Source organism: Zingiber officinale, chromosome 9A, assembly GCF_018446385.1.
Source record: "Zingiber officinale cultivar Zhangliang chromosome 9A, Zo_v1.1, whole genome shotgun sequence".
In the NCBI taxonomy this organism is placed as follows: domain Eukaryota; kingdom Viridiplantae; phylum Streptophyta; class Magnoliopsida; order Zingiberales; family Zingiberaceae; genus Zingiber; species Zingiber officinale.
In genome coordinates, this window is record NC_056002.1 from 99,131,852 (window position 1) to 99,148,567 (window position 16,716).

The window sequence follows — 16,716 nt, forward strand, 5'->3', positions numbered from 1 at the left end:
TTTTATAATATAATAATATTATTAATCCCATAGTATAAATTCTCTTCCATCCCTTTTGTCCTCGGCTTCACCGCAGAGTAAGAAACCTCGAGGCTGGACGGCGTGAGATAGGTGAAGACAGTCGCGTTCGCCGGATCAGAGAGGAACAATGGCCACCGTCATGCAAAAGATCAAGGACATCGAAGACGAGGTAGCCCAATCTCATCCTCTCCAATAAACCTAGCTTCCTCGCCCCTCTGCGAATCAATCCTAGGGATACTTCTTGACTGCATTTATGGTTTTAAGTCGTTACCGGAATTTTAGATATCTGTGAGTGTATGCGGCTATTTTTCTTAAGACTACGAACTTGACTGCATTTATGGTTTTATTGATGTCTATTTAGAAGTGGGGCGGTATTTTTGTACTGATTCAAGGATTAGTTAGGTTCCCGTGTTGTACTTGTGGCTTCTAGCCTTGACTGAAGTGGATGGCTTCAGTGTCAGTTGTGCTTTGTAACTTTGAATCGTTTCAGTAGCCTTGACTACCGTTAAGATTCTAATGGTGTTAATTGTATTCTGTCTGGTAGATGGCAAGGACGCAGAAGAATAAAGCAACAGCTCACCATCTTGGCCTGCTGAAGGTTATTCCCCTTATCTTCCTGTCTTCTTGAAGTTGATTATTCATAACATGTATCTGTTGGTCCTAATTGTTTGGGAGTAGGATTATATTTGTATTTTGTTCATACGGAGTTTTCTATTTCCTCAAATGAATTTGTAAGATCTCCTCAAGTGTTTTTCTTGGTTATTGATGCATGATTGGTGGTGTTGATGTTGTTAATCCAAAATGATTGTTTTCTTATGGTAAGCAGGTTGGCACAATGATACTCACATTCCCCCAGTCACAATCATAATTCTAGCTGATGAGATGTTGATTCTGTTTTTTTCTTCTTCTTGTGATCCAATGCTGGGTTAAGCTTTCTTCCTTATGCAAGCATGGTGGATACTTATTTACAATATACATATATGTATATGTGTGTGTGTATACTCAGGTTTGCTCAATTGTGCGTGCATCTTCTAGAATACGAGCCTAACAGGCCATTTCATTAATTCTGTCTTGGATATGTACCATTAGATTGACTTACTAAGACACTGACTCTGTGCAAGACCAAGGAACTCTTCCAACAATGAGTTCCTTCTGATATAATAGTTATCTGTATAAGTAATCTGCCTTTTGGATTTGTTTACGAAACTATCTTTATTGTTAGTTATCTTTTGATGTAGAAGAACTGTTTTCCTTGAAGAGAAGAGGATCTATTGCCCAATACCTCATATCTATTAAGCCATATTCGATCCTTTTTAGCTTCACTGATAAGATCCATCTGCTAACTCCAGATGATTATGGCTAGCATGATGTGTTGGTTGTGGTGGTGAATATTTCCAGTGCTTCTAACTTTAGAGCAAGATACTGCACAGCTTTATAGTATGGAGTTGGCGCTTATCTAAGTTTTGGTAAGCTTAGTGTTCTATTGGTTGAAGTTAAGGTATTGCATCTAGACATATATGCTTGCATAAGAGAAACAACCATTCCTGTTCATTCAATGGGAGCCATTATTGCATTACTCCATGCCTTTTGTTATTTGAAGGTCGAAGGAAACAAGTAATAGATGTGCCATTTGCCTGTCTAGCATTTATTAAGTTGAAGTTCTCCATGACTTTCATTCTCTTTTGGCTCATGTGACTATTTCCTTTGTCTTTGTCTTGTCTTTTATTATCTTGTATGCATTGTGTTTATTGTCATTTTATGTGAAGGCAAAACTTGCAAAACTACGGCGGGAGCTTTTGGCTCCTTCTTCCAAAGGTGCTGGTGGTGCTGGTGAAGGCTTTGATGTTACTAAAAGTGGAGATGCACGGGTTGGTCTAGTGGGATTTCCCTCTGTTGGAAAATCAACACTATTAAATAAATTAACCGGAACTTTCTCAGAGGTACACCACTTTTATTCATCGTATGTGTTTACACCTGTTTCTCTTATTACAACTGGAATGACTGCTCGTATCATTGTTGTTTATATCAGTTTCCTGCTCTTTTAGTTCATCTCATAAATCAATATGATTCTATGTCCTTACTCTTGTTTATGTTGCAAATATTTGATTAGTTGGTCATTAGTTGTGCTATCAGTACTGCCACAATGATGAGCTGAAATATCTCTCGTTTCTATATGATTTCATCTTTCTCTGTTTCTATACGTGATCCAATATTTTATTCCAGCCTATTTGGTTGATTCAGTCAATGATGATATGTTGGATACATCCATGTAGCCAATTCCGAATAGTTTGCTGAAAACTTCCTCTTGCTATTTATTTGAACTGATTCTGTATTGTGTATTCTGAAGAGGAACATGCTTTCTATGTGCTAACTTAGTTTATTTAATTTCTTTTTTTCTTGGGGAACAATATCTATTGGTTCTTTATTTTTCTAGTCCATAAAAACATATCTTTTGACAATTCCAAATGGTTGTGTTGCAACAGGTTGCTTCATATGAGTTTACAACTTTGACCTGTATTCCTGGTGTCATCATGTACAGAGGTGCTAAACTTCAGGTAGCTCATTATGATCTTATACTGTACGAGCATGTCAAGAAATATTTTTTTGATGCAGTTATCTCTCATTTTTATTGGACTTATAATATAACTTAGTTCCTCTATCGCTTCATTAATGTCACTAATTTTGCCTGGCCATTTTCGTGTTTGTATGTGCTGACCACTTTAAAAGTTGGGTTCATTTTGAAGCCTGAGATTGCATATTTTTTTGTTGAAGAAGATAATGAGGTGGAAGTAGCACCCAATGCACTTGCCTTTTTGTCGATACCATCTCAATTCATTAAAGCTTAATTAAACGAACAATTACACAGCATAATACCTAGGCTATGAGGGGGAAGTAGCACCTGTGGATGTAAATATTTCACTTGTCAAACATGATACTTTTGCCATCAATGAATCTCACTTTCTTTTGCTATCAATTACACAGCACAATATCTAGGATCTGTTGATTTTCTAGTCAATGAATCTCACTTTCTTTGTCTTTATAAAATATCTCATTCTAGCATCTTTGCTTCCTCCAGTTACTGGATCTACCAGGGATCATTGAGGGTGCAAAGGATGGAAAGGGTAGAGGAAGGCAGGTAAGAAGTAGGTTTACCTTGCATGGTTGTCTTTTATGAAAGAATTTGATAGTATGAAGAAAATGAACTCTCGAAAGTAGAATCCATAGTTTTGCATGGTTACCATAAGTAGCATCCTTATGGTATGCTGAATCCTTTAATTCTGGCACAAATATTTCTCTTTTCAGGTTATCAGTACAGCTAGGACATGCAATTGTATCTTGATTGTTCTTGATGCTATCAAACCAATAACTCATAAGCGGCTTATCGAAAAGGAACTTGAGGGATTTGGCATAAGGTAAAGTAGGAGATGAGTTTATCTATCCTTACAGGTTCTATATTGTGTTAAGTGTATGAGGTAAGAGATGATATCAATTAGTTGTGAGGTAAGCAGCTCTCACCTTTATGTGGTTTACACTCTCTATTGGTGGCCTTTTTTGGTTAATGGGCTTCTAGTGATCATGTAGGTCGGGTCCTCAAGGATTAGTCTTTAGAGGTTATCTTCTGTAGCTTTATTTCTTGTTTTTTTCTTCAAAATTTCAAATAGAAAATTCTGATGGACGATAGCAGTTCTGCCAATTGCAAGTTCTCAGAATTATTTATGAATTGAATTTGTGGTAGTATGTGCTACATTTTGGTGCCCAACTTAAATGCAAGACTGGTGGAGATATTTCCTGTACCCTTGAACACACTGAATTTTGCCCCTTTTGTGTGCCTTATCTGCCACTTGGCACAATATCTCTATTCAACTGCGTTTTTCTTTTCCATAAGTTCAAGGTGGAATATTTCAGTACATACGTTGAAAGCCCTAATACAAATCAATGACCAGAGAGTTTGCTATTCAATATGCATCACTTTGCAGTTTTGTGTGGATTTTTTCATTCAGAGACAATCAATGACCAAACTGATTCTGTTGCCAGAATTTAATTTTGGTTGCAAAGGCAAACTGTAATTCTTTCATCAAATGACAGGTTGAATAAGGAACCCCCAAATCTAACATTCCGAAAGAAAGACAAAGGTGGCATCAACTTTACCTCCACAGTTACAAATACACAGTTGGACCTTGAAACAGTTAAGGCGATATGCAGCGAGTACAGGATACATAATGCTGATGTTTCCCTGAGATACGATGCAACGGCAGATGATCTCATTGATGTAATTGAAGGAAGCAGAGTTTACATTCCATGCATCTATGTAGTGAACAAGATAGACCAGATAACATTGGAAGAATTAGAAATCCTAGACAAGCTTCCACACTACTGTCCGGTCAGGTATTGACTTATCTTTCATTTTGTTCTTAGTCCTCGTAATTTAGTTTTCATCTCGAATCCTCAACACAGCTGGTCCTTTTCAAAAGGACTCTTATCAAAACATTTTCGCAAAGTGACTGATCGTATTTGGTAATTGCGAGACAGTGCTCACCTAGAATGGAACCTCGACGGCCTTCTAGAAAAGATATGGGAGTATCTTGATCTTGTTCGGATCTACACAAAACCAAAGGGCTTGAACCCGGATTATGAGGACCCTGTGATTCTGTCTTCCAAGAGGAGAACCATAGAAGATTTTTGTAATCGGATTCATAAAGACATGCTGAAACAATTTAAATAGTAAGTCATCTTGCCTTAACATTGTGCCACTGCGTTTCTGCTCTTCGTGCTTCCAAGATGACCTCGTTCATTTACTCATAATGATCAAAATATGCAGCGCACTGGTTTGGGGCTCGAGTGTGAAGCATAAGCCGCAAAGAGTGGGCAAGGTAATGATCTATTTTACTTAAGTTTACTTGACCTGGGATGGGAAGACTCGGTTGTGAAGCTCTGTTATGTTAACGATACAGGAACATGAACTTGAGGACGAGGATGTGGTTCAGATCATCAAGAAAGTGTAGACAAGCGAAGCATTTCTGTCGCAGTTAAACCGATCATCGATGGTAGATTAAAAAAAGGCAGAAGCTGGACTAGAACTTGAGTTAGAGTTGTATTATTTTTGTGAGTCTCTCCATTGACTAGGATCAAGCATGGTTTCGGAGAACTACTTTTGGCAGTGTTTTTATTTTTTATTTTTGTTTTTGACATACGGATTAGAATTTCATGTATGGAAGAGTATTATCAAGCTTTAATTAACTGTTTTACCATTTAAATTATCAACACGACTACTACACCTGTGGTAATTTCTGTTGTTTCTTATTTACATTTCAAGTTTCGTCAATATTTTAAACTTTGTGATTTGTGTAAATTGTATATGAGAATAAAAATCAGAAGAGCGTCCTCTCGATGCCTTTTTTTTAATCAAGTGACTTCTAAGTACCATAACGCTCTGATTTTCTTCGCCCTATCTCACTTTACCATTATGTTTGAATTAATATATAACTCATTTTAATTTCTTTTACCCTATCTCACTTTTAAGTGGAGACATTTTTTATTGATTCAAATAAAAAAGCGAAACAATGGTGTCCATCGATGGGCTCACCATTTTACATTAAGAGACTGTTTAAAATATTTTTATATTATTTAATCATGGAAATTAGCTTATAATTTTTACATTGATAACTTCTATAACGTGTAAAAATTAATCGTTAATTTTTAGAAAAATAATTTTATATATTTTAATTTTATTTCTCTAAAGATATTTTAATTAAAATAATATTTAATGAGCAAAACAATGGATGAGGATTTTATTATATATATTACATTATAGATGAACATTATTTTATCAAGATTGATTGTATAGAAAATAACATATAAACACTAGTTTCTATAATATGTAAAAGCTAATTGTTAATTTCTATGATAGTATTTCTAATTTTACTCTTATCAATCACCTGGTAATATAGAGTAGTTGAATCGATTTAATTATGTATTTAAATAATGAATTTTTAATCAAATCGGTCGAATGAGTTTTGAAATCAGTTGAACTGATTTATTTTTTAAGTTTTTTATTTTTTTAAAATCAAAATCAAAATTAGATTAAATCGATTGATAGATTAAACGATCTCGGATTGATATGAAACTAGTTCCTATATGTTCGTCTATCTCTTTTGATTATATTCATGCCATCAAGTGTCAATTTGACATTTAGTACATCAACCGATTTTGTCCAAAACCGACTGATAGACCAAATGACCTCGGATTGATTTGAAACACATTTTTATATGTTCATCTACCTCTCCTGATTATATTCATGCTCTCAAACTTCAATTTGACTCAATATATTGAGAATAATATTTTTTTGAACATGAATTAAATTTTTTAAACAAATTCGTGTTCAATAAATCATTATTCTCAATATATTGGATGAAATTGAAATTTGAATGCATAGATATCAAGAGAACTAGCTGAATATATAGGATCTAGTTTCATGTCAATCTGAGGTCGTTTGATCCATCAGCTAATTTTGAACATGAATTAAATTTTTTAACTATTTTTATTTCAAAAAATTATTGTTGTTAATATATTGGGTTAAATTGATATTTGAGAGTATAGATATCTTCAGGAGAACTAGTCAAACACATAGAATATAGTTTTATGTCAATCCGAGGTCATTTGATCCATCAGTCGATTTTGTCGAAAATTGATTGATGAACCAAATGACCTCGGATTGACATGAAACATGTTCTTATATGTTCGTCTACCTCTTCTGATTATATCTATGCCCTCAAACTTCAATTTGACATAATATATTGAGAACAATATTTTTTTAACATGAATTGATTTTTTCAAATATATTTGTGTTCAACAAATCATTGTTCTCAATATATTGGATCAAATTGAAATTTAAGGGCACGAAAATAATCAGGAGAACTAGCCGAATATATAAGATCTAGTTTCATGTCAATCCGAGGTCATTGGATCCATTAGCCGATTTTGAACATGAATTAAAATTTTTTAACTATTTTTTATTTCAAAAAATTCTTTGATCCTGTCTGAGAAGCTGGACAAGACGGAGATCCGGAAGAAGAAACCCACTGTTGATGGAGAAGAAAGCCTAGAGAACGCCGATCCGAGAAACCCAAAGCGGATCCAAGAAGATGAAGCCACCAAAGTGTCCTCTCGATGTAAGATACCAATGGCGATGAGGAGATCCGATCGAAGAACACCCAGATTCAGAGTTACCAAGACTTCCTGCGCACAAGAGACCAACCAACACTACCGTCAGTGACCTAAGACCGGGGTGGGAATCCCTGGCTAGACCCTCCGACGCTCAAGTCAGTGATCTCTCTTGATGTAGAAGAAGGAGAAAGAAGATGAACAGTAGTTGAGAAATTAGGATTATGAATGTGCGCAATGATGTGTACCTCTCTAGCTAACGGAGAGGATTCCCCTTTTTATACCACTTCATATAACCTCCGTAGTCATGAAGTGGACCCCGGTTTGTTAGAGTTTGTTATGAGATGACGTAAGCTGCGTACTTGTGGTGAATGACTTTTAAGGAATCTTTCTTGTACCCCAGATGTACCTTCTTTGTCGTTTAGCACCTGCAAAATCATCTAAAAACATATTTCCCGCCAAAATATATAATACCTATCATAGAGTCACATATTGCAGATCTCTTCATTAATTATCTTATTTGAAATATTTACCTCTATCCTACCTCATGAGTCCCTTCAAAGTGTTTCTATCGTTTCTTCCCGCCCCTCCTACTTCTATTATATCATGATAGCTCAATGTACCAATGTTCCTTGTATCAGTCAAAGTTAATTATGACTAGGTTTAGTTAATGATTATCATTCCTCATGAGGCTTCTATCGACGCCCTTCTATGATACTTATCCTAACTAGCACTAGGCTATATTTTATCAAATATCTTTCCAAGGTGTTGGTTAATCGACCGGTCTGGGCTTTCCTTCTTAAAGGCATGTTTAGATCGATATTGGCCTGCCTCCTTAAAGACATATCCCGGCCGATATTGGCCTTCCTTCTTGGAAGCATATTTCGGTCGATACAAACCTACCTCCTTTTGAGATATATCCCGACCGATATTAGCCTACTTCCTTTGAGGTATATGCCAATTGATATGGGTCTTCCTCCTTGGAAGCATATTTCGGTCGATACAAACCTACCTCCTTTGGAGGTATATCCCGACCGATATTAGCCTACCTCCTTTGAGGTATATGCCAATTGATATGAGTCTTCCTTTTTGGAAGCATATTTCGGTCGATGCCAACCTACCTCCTTTGGAGGTATATCCCGGCCGATATTAGCCTTCCTCCTTTGAGGTATATCCCGACCGATATATCCCAGATATTGAAATGACCTCACAGATTTTGTGTACAACTATATGATGAAACTGAGTATAGTGATCCCGTGAACCTCAGTACAGTGATTCCTTGAGTCTTTTGATCCTTTAAATAGGGCTACAACCTTCTCTTCGTTCACCTTCTATCTTAGTTCTTTTCCTTCCTTATTAACTTTCACTGCTCTTTTTCCTGGCTAAGAGTATGACTTCGACTCCCCCTCTTTGGGAGCGACTTTTGTTGGACAAGGCGAGATCTATATATGAGTTTATTCATGTTCTTGCTTCCGCTAACTCTAGGGTTCAAGGAACTGTCTTAAGAGATGAAGTTTTTCAAAGTCTAGAATTTTCATCCAAAGGTGCCAATGCTCTGAAGGACTCAAGAAACTTCATAGAGATTTTCACTACTCATGGAGGGGCAACCCAATAGCCCATGGATGTTGCGAGAAGGGCACAACACATATTGTTGACGGGCTAAGCCGGGTGGCTCTAGTTGCAGAACTCCAGGGCTTGAGGGGGGAAGTGACTTTTTCATTTACTTTTCCATCATGGTCTGAATAGATCCATCCCCTTCCCCTTGCCCTTGAGTCTTTCTGCTTCATTGTTTCTGCTTCATTGTTTTCTTTGTCCAGGGTAAAATATTGCCACTTATGTGCCTTGACAAGCATGGACGAGGTAAAATGTTTCCATCTCTGCTCCATGGTAAGTTTGAATCCAGTGGAACTGAAATTTTCTAAGCGTCTCAAGAGTTTATGTTTGTAATTTTTGTTATCTGTCTGAGGTTTACTGTTCTGAGGGGAAATGTAATGTTATATATTTGACGAGATTCTAAATGTAAAAACAACCTTTTGTATTGAATTAAGTGATTCTATTGAATCCTTTTGATTTATAAGAATAAATGTGATGTTGTGCCCATTACCCCTTCGTATATCTTATGTGCCATTTATCATGGCCGAGGCTATCTTAACCGTGGGAATACTTCTATATTATAGCTAAATGTTATATCAACCAATATTAGCTTTATCTATCATAAACAAAACTGTCTTAGTCAGTGTTATATTTATCTATTGTAACTAACATTATACTGACTAGTATTGTCTCGTCGATCATAAACAATGCTATTTAAACTAATATTATACTTGTCTAGCATAACCAAAGTGTTAGCTAGAGCCCTAGAACCAATCATTTGATGATTGTATTTTTGGACTTGTTGTATCATATTCTATATAAATAAAGACATTTGGTTTTTGGTTATTATACTTACTTGTATTGGTGCCAAATAAATTAAGTATAATAACGTCCTTGAGTAGAAGGTTCTTACCTATATCAATCGATTGGTTGAATCGATAGTGAGATGATATAGGGAACACTACTCTTAATCATTCCTAGTCGAGTATTAACATTCAGGGACAATGTTAATGCAATAAGACTAGCATGTAGGTCAACTCGATGACTTGATCTTACAAGTCATGGATATAGAGATATCAAGTTGACATATGGGTATGCATTAGAGAATGTATACTGAATGACCCGCCATGAGAAAATATCATGGATCATTATATGAGTGTCATATACTTTCTCATGTGGCTATTAGTATGACTACTAGTCCTTAGACCTGAAGTCACCATGCTTCCCTACATAAGGAGTTATGTACTTTAGTTTCGTCAAATGTCACCCGTAACTGGGTGGACTATAAAGGCGATTACTGGGTATGTAACAAATTATGCGGAGGGATGTGAATGATGTAGATGGGATCTATCCCTCCTATATGACGGGAGAGACATCGGTATTCTTGATAGAGTGAGACCACGAAGTGCATGACCATGCCCAAATGAGTCAATATGAGATATTGAGCTCATTTGATTTAGTGAGTCTACTTGGAGTTCAAGATTTAGATTGATTAGAGGATGACACGGTCTATGCCTCACATTAATCAATCTAGATGTCTAGGATAGAAGGACACTTGTCATATATTGTGAGGAGTCACAATTAGTAGTCACAAGGTGATGTTGGATCTCAACATTCTTGTAACATTGGGTAGTAATGATGTGTTGCTAGATACCACTCATTACTTATGCTCCTAAATGGGTTTAGGGGCATTGCCAACGTTACAAGAACCTATAGGGTCACACACTAAGGACAATTAGATGGAGATTAGGTTCATATGATGAACCAAGAGGATTAGATTCATTTGATGAATCAAATTGGATTAAGAATAATCCTAATTGGGCTTATTAAGTTAGACTCAAGTTGATTCATGTTTTTAATGAGTCTAATTTAGATTATGACTCATTGAATCAATTTAATTAAATGGATTAGATCCATTATATTAAGTTGGCTTGAATCAAATGGTTGGATTAGATCAACCATGGGAGAGATTTGGTCAAGTTTGACTTGACTTGAGGAGAAGAGGAAGAGTCAAGTTTGACTTGACTATTTGCCACATCATTAGTGATTTGGCATTAGAAGGACTAATGATGATGTGCCACATCATCAAAGTGTGCCACCTCATGGGAGTTACAATGCCATTCTCTTTAATAACTACATTTAATGAGAATGGGGGTTACATCTTGGAAATGTGGCCGGCCACTTATGGGATTGAATGTGATTCATTTTCATTCAAGCAATTTGGTAACTCCATCTTCTTCTTCCTCAAGTGCTCTTCTCCTTTCTCCCTCTCCTCCTTCTTGGCCGAATCACACAAGGTGCTAGCACACCCTTTTGTGTGGTTTTTCTCCACCTACGTGTCCGTGTGGATACTTCTAGAGGAGTATCTATTTTGATACTCTCGAGATCCGACACCATTTGGACGAGCGGGAACGCGAAGGGTTTCGCTTCAAAGGTATAACCTTTTTCCTTTGTAGATCTAAGTGTAGATTTAGGTAGAAACTCGTATTCATATGTTTTCAAATTTTTCTTTGCACGGATCCGTTGGCTAGGGGCTTTCGGGGTTTCCGCGACGCGAAAAAGCGATTTTCGCGGCCCGAAAAACCCAACAGTGGTATGAGAGCCACGTGCGAAGACGAATACGAGTTTATTTTGTGTTTTATGAAAACTTTTCAGTTCTGTAATATTCTGTAAATTTATGATTTTTATAGTTTTTAAGGGTATTTTTCTCGTAGAAGCGAAGCACAAGTGTTTCGGCACTTGTAGGCTTCGACTACCGAGAAGTTTTTCCCAAAACGGCTAAGTTTCGCCCCAAAACATTTTGGGACAGCGGGCTAAGGCACTGTTAGATTGCAAAGGAACCCTCGCGATGGTTAGATCGCGGGTAGGGGCGCTGCCCCTGGCCCCGCAAAGGGATTCGTTCCGCGATTGCGCCCGAAAACCGCTAAATGAAACCGTCGGAAAATTGTACTCGTAAAAATTATAAAAATTATAGAAAAATTACAGAAAATTATAGAAATATATAATTTAGAATTATATATTATTTTTGTGATAGTCATGACCCAAAGACCCAATTCGATTGGATAATTTGTGTTGTAATTCATAATACGGCCTGCGTGCAGTGATGTGATGTGCGTGTTGTATTTTTATTTTTCGCGATCTGCTCGTTGTGCCTTTCTCTTTTATTCTTGTTGCAAATTAGTTTAGACTCGAATGTAACTCGAGTTTCAAAAATGTAATGTACAAAATTTGAAGCGGTGGAAGGTCCACTCAAGACGGAGTTACGAGGAAGGCGCGAGCAACACAAGGTGGTCAAAAGGAAGGCGCTTGAGAAGCTGTTGACCTTTGGTTGACCATACGATCTTCTCATTGGCTTGAGAAGATCATAGTAGGGCCATGACATAATCACAAAATTCAGTTAATTACTTGTGTATGTGATGCATGTTTAATTAAGTAATTAATTAGTGTTTAACGATTAAGATTAGATCTAAATCATGTACAAGATGCACCCTTACGATTAGATTAGATCTACATAGTGTACAAGATGCACCCTATCGATTAGATTAGATCTATATCGTGTATATGATACAACATCGACGTTTATATTAGATCTAAATCACGTCAACTCTAATGCCTACCGTGCCATGATACCTACCACTACCTCGATCGCATGCTGTTGTTGAATCTGCTAAAGCAGAGCAACACATACTATCTTGGTAGGGTACAGAGGGACAATCTTGGTCCCGCCTATCAACGCATGGGTGAGTACAACTCAATTAGATTGAGTAACTAGTTAACTCGGTTGGATCGAGTACAACTATAGGCATTCTTCCAACGGTTGGAAAGGTAGGACAAAATCACGTTTATATTAATTCTCGGGTGTATTAGCCAAAGCTAACTCGAGTTTTAATATCAATGCGGATCTTGATCCTATAAACAAGAGTCGCATAGAGATGTAATTGATAATCGTTACCTACCGATCATACTAAGTCTTGGGCGTATTAGCCAAAGCTAACTCAAGGGTTAGTATGATGTGGATCTTGTCCCACATGAATTATAGAATTCAGTGGGAGCATCATTTAGTTAAAGGCCTAATTAAATGATTAAGAATATGATATTTATTTCTGCATTTATTTTTTGTTGTAGATTACCATGACGTCGAATACGAACACCTTCTCCCTGCGATCTGTCCTCGAGAAGGACAAGCTCAACGGAGCAAACTTCCTGGACTAGTACAGGAACTTGAGAATAGTTCTCACCCAAGAACGTAAACTGTACGTTCTGGAGCAGCCCATTCCGGAGGCTCCTCCTGCCAATGCCCCGTGAGCTGACAAAGATGCTTACAAGAAGCATCAAGATGACGCATTAGATGTGTCCTGTCTAATGCTCGCGACCATGAACTCTGAGCTTCAGAAGCAACACGAGTTAATGGACGCTTACGATATGGTTGAACATCTTCGTCAACTGTATCAAGGACAAGCGATGTATGAGAGATTTGAGATCTCAAGGGCACTATTTCAGTGCAAGATGTCAGACGGGGCTCCTGTAGGCTCATATATACTCAAAATGATTGGGTACATAGAGAACCTACAAAGGTTGGGGTTCCCACTTGGCTAAGAGCTGGCCACTGACCTGATCTTGCAATCCTTGCCGGATAGCTACAGTCAATTCGTTCTAAACTACAATATGAACGAAATTGATAAGCCACTGCCCGAGCTGCTTAGCATGTTAAGAACTGCTGAGCTAAACCTTAAGAAGGCTAAGCCCAACATTGTTCTGATGCTTCAGAAACATAAGGGCAAGGGCAAGCCCAAAGGCAAGGGAAACTCCCAAGCCAAGGGCAAAGGCAAGGCACTGAAGCCTAAAGGAGGGGTCGCCAAGGATGCTACCTGCTTCCACTGCGGTCAGACCGGGCACTAGAAGAGGAACTGCAAGGTATACTTGGAGGATCTTAAGAAGAAGCGAAGTGAGACTTCCACTTCAGGTATATATGTTATAGAAGTCAATCTATCTATTTCTACATCATGGGTATTAGATACTGGATGTGCTTCTCACATTTGTACTGATGTGCAGGCGCTGAGAAATAGCAGGGCATTGACAAAGGGCGAGGTGGACTTATAAGTAGGCAATGGAGCACGGGTTGCTGCTGTTGCCGTAGGGACTTACTTTCTATCTCTGCCCTCTGGGCTTGTACTAGAGTTAGTCGATTGTTGTTATGTGCCTGCATTAACTAAGAACATTATATCAGTTTCTTGTTTGGACAAGAAAGGTTTCTTGTTTACAATAAAGAACAAATGTTATTCCGTCTATTTAAATGATATTTTCTATTGTAATGCACCTCTGATAAACGGACTCTATATTCTAGACCTTGAAAGCCCTATCTATAACATAAATATCAAGAGGTTCAAGTCAAATGACTTGAACCAAACCTATCTCTGGCACTGTCGCTTAGGTCATATTAATGACAAGCGCTTATCCCAGCTCCATAAGAATGGTTTGCTGGACTCATTTGATTTTGAATCTTATGAGACGTGCGAGTCATGCCTACTAGGCAAGATGACCAAGACTCCCTTTAGTGGGCACAGTGAAAGAGCGACTGATTTGTTAGGACTCATACATAGTGATGTATGTGGCCCTTTCAATGTCGCTGCTAGAGGCGGTTATAGATACTTCATCACATTTACTAATGACTTCAGTAGATATGGTTATGTGTACTTGATGACACATAAGTCTGAATCCTTTGAAAAGTTCAAAGAATTCAAGAATGAAGTACAGAACCAGCTTGGCAAGAGTTTTAAGATACTTCGATCAGATCGAGGTGGAGAATACCTTAACCATGAGTTTCGTGACTATCTAACTGAGTGTGGGATCCTATCCCAACTCACTCCTCCTGTAACACCACAGTGGAATGGTGTATCCGAAAGGAGGAATCATACCTTATTAGATATGCTACGATCTATGATGAGTCACACAGATCTTCCAACATACCTTTGGGGTTATGCTCTAGACACGACAGCTTTTATACTCAACCGAGTTCCATCCAAGGCCGTGATAAAGACACCATATAGGATATGGACTGGGAGAGATGCCCAGGTGTCTTTCATGAGGATTTGGGGTTGTGAGGCTTACGTTAGACGTCAAGTCTCAGACAAACTAGGACCCAAATCTGACAAGTGCTACTTTATTAGATATCCCAAGGAAATTAAGGGATATTACTTCTACATTCCCAGTTAGCACAAGGTAGTTGTGGCAAAGACTGGGGTCTTTCTAGAAAGGGACTTTGTTTCTAGAAAGACTAGTGGGAGCACGTTCGATCTTGAAGAAGTTCAAGATGCGAACAATAGCACTGATGCCTCGATGGAAGTTGAACTGGAACCACAAAGTGTTGTAGATGATGTTTTTCCACAAGGAGTTGAGGAACAACAACCAGTTCAAGTAGACATACCTCTTCGCAGGTCTGATAGGGTACGTCGTCAGCCTGAGAGATACTCATTTCTCTTGTCTGACCATGATGACGTTGTGCTCATAGAGGATAAGCCTACCACCTATCAGGAAGTTGTGATGAGGCCAGATTCCGAGAAATGGCTAGAGGCCATGAGATCCGAGATGGAATCCATGTACACCAACCAAGTATGGACTTTGGTTGATCCACCTGAAGGGGTAAAACCCATAGGGTGTAAGTGGGTCTTTAAGAGAAAGACTGACATGGATGGACTTATCTATAAGGGTCGCTTGGTAGCTAAAGGTTTCAAGCAGATTCATGGTATTGACTATGATGAAATCTTTTCTCCAGTAGCGATGTTTAAGTCCATTCGGATCATGCTTGCTATTGCAGCTTACCACGATTATGAGATCTGACAGATGGATGTTAAAACCGCGTTTCTGAATGGAAACCTACTCGAGGATGTGTACATGACACAACCTGAGGGTTTTGTAGATCCACAGCATACTAGCAGAGTATGCAAGCTGCATAGGTCCATTTATGGACTAAAGCAAGCTTCTTGGAGCTGGAATCTTCGATTCGATGATGCAATCAAATAGTTGGTTTCATCAAGAACGAAGATGAACCTTGTGTCTACAAGAAGGTTGTAGGGGACATAGTTGTCTTCCTCATATTGTATGTGGATGACATACTTCTCATTGAGAAGGACATCCCTTTGCTACAGTCTATCAAGACTTGGCTAGGGACTTGTTTCTCAATGAAGGACTTAGGTGAAGCATCCCGCATTCTAGGGATACAGATCTATAGAGATAGATCTAAGAGATTGCTTGACCTAAGTCAGAGTACATACATTGACAAGGTACTCCTTCGGTTTGCCATGCAGAACTCCAAGAAGGAATTTCTGCCGATGTCACATGGCGTGAGTCTTTCGAAGACTCAATGTCCCTCTTCTAGAGAGGAGAGAGATCGCATGGATCAGATCATTTATGCTTCATCCATAGGATCTATCATGTACGCCATGCTATGTACTCGACCTGATGTCTCGTATGCTTTGAGCATGACGAGCAGATACCAGTCAGATCCAGGTGAAAGTCACTGGATAGCAGTCAAGAATATTCTTAAATACTTAAGAAGGACTAAAGAATATTTCTTGATATATGGAGGCAATGATGAGCTAGCTGTAAAGGGTTATAGTAATGCCAGCTTCCAGACCGATCAAGATGATTATCGATCGCAGTCAGGGTTCGTATTTTGCATTAATGGTGGTGTTGTCAGCTGGAAGAGTTCGAAGCATGACACAGTAGCTGATTCTACAATAGAGGCCGAGTACATTGCTGCATCAGAGGCAGTAAAGGAGGCAGTTTGGATTCGCAAGTTCATCACTGAACTTGGGGTGGTTCCTAGCATTGCTGACCCTATTGAGCTCTATTGTGACAACAATGGAACTATAGCACAGGCGAAGGAACCTCGCTCACACCAGCGGACCAAACACATACTATGACGCTTCCATCTCATTCGAG

At 38.3% G+C, this 16,716-nt stretch overlaps 1 protein-coding gene across 1 annotated transcript; it reads left to right on the forward strand.

Moving 5' to 3' along the window:
- Window positions 1-52: 52 nt before the first annotated feature.
- LOC122021099 (developmentally-regulated G-protein 3-like) lies at window positions 53-5,283 on the forward strand. Its single transcript, XM_042579181.1, has 10 exons — window positions 53-190; window positions 566-619; window positions 1,788-1,961; window positions 2,505-2,576; window positions 3,098-3,157; window positions 3,325-3,434; window positions 4,108-4,407; window positions 4,552-4,743; window positions 4,841-4,892; window positions 4,974-5,283. The coding sequence occupies exons 1-10, from the start codon at window positions 149-151 to the stop codon at window positions 5,022-5,024; spliced, it is 1,107 nt and encodes a 368-aa protein (XP_042435115.1). The 5' UTR covers window positions 53-148; the 3' UTR covers window positions 5,025-5,283.
- Window positions 5,284-16,716: the final 11,433 nt, after the last annotated feature.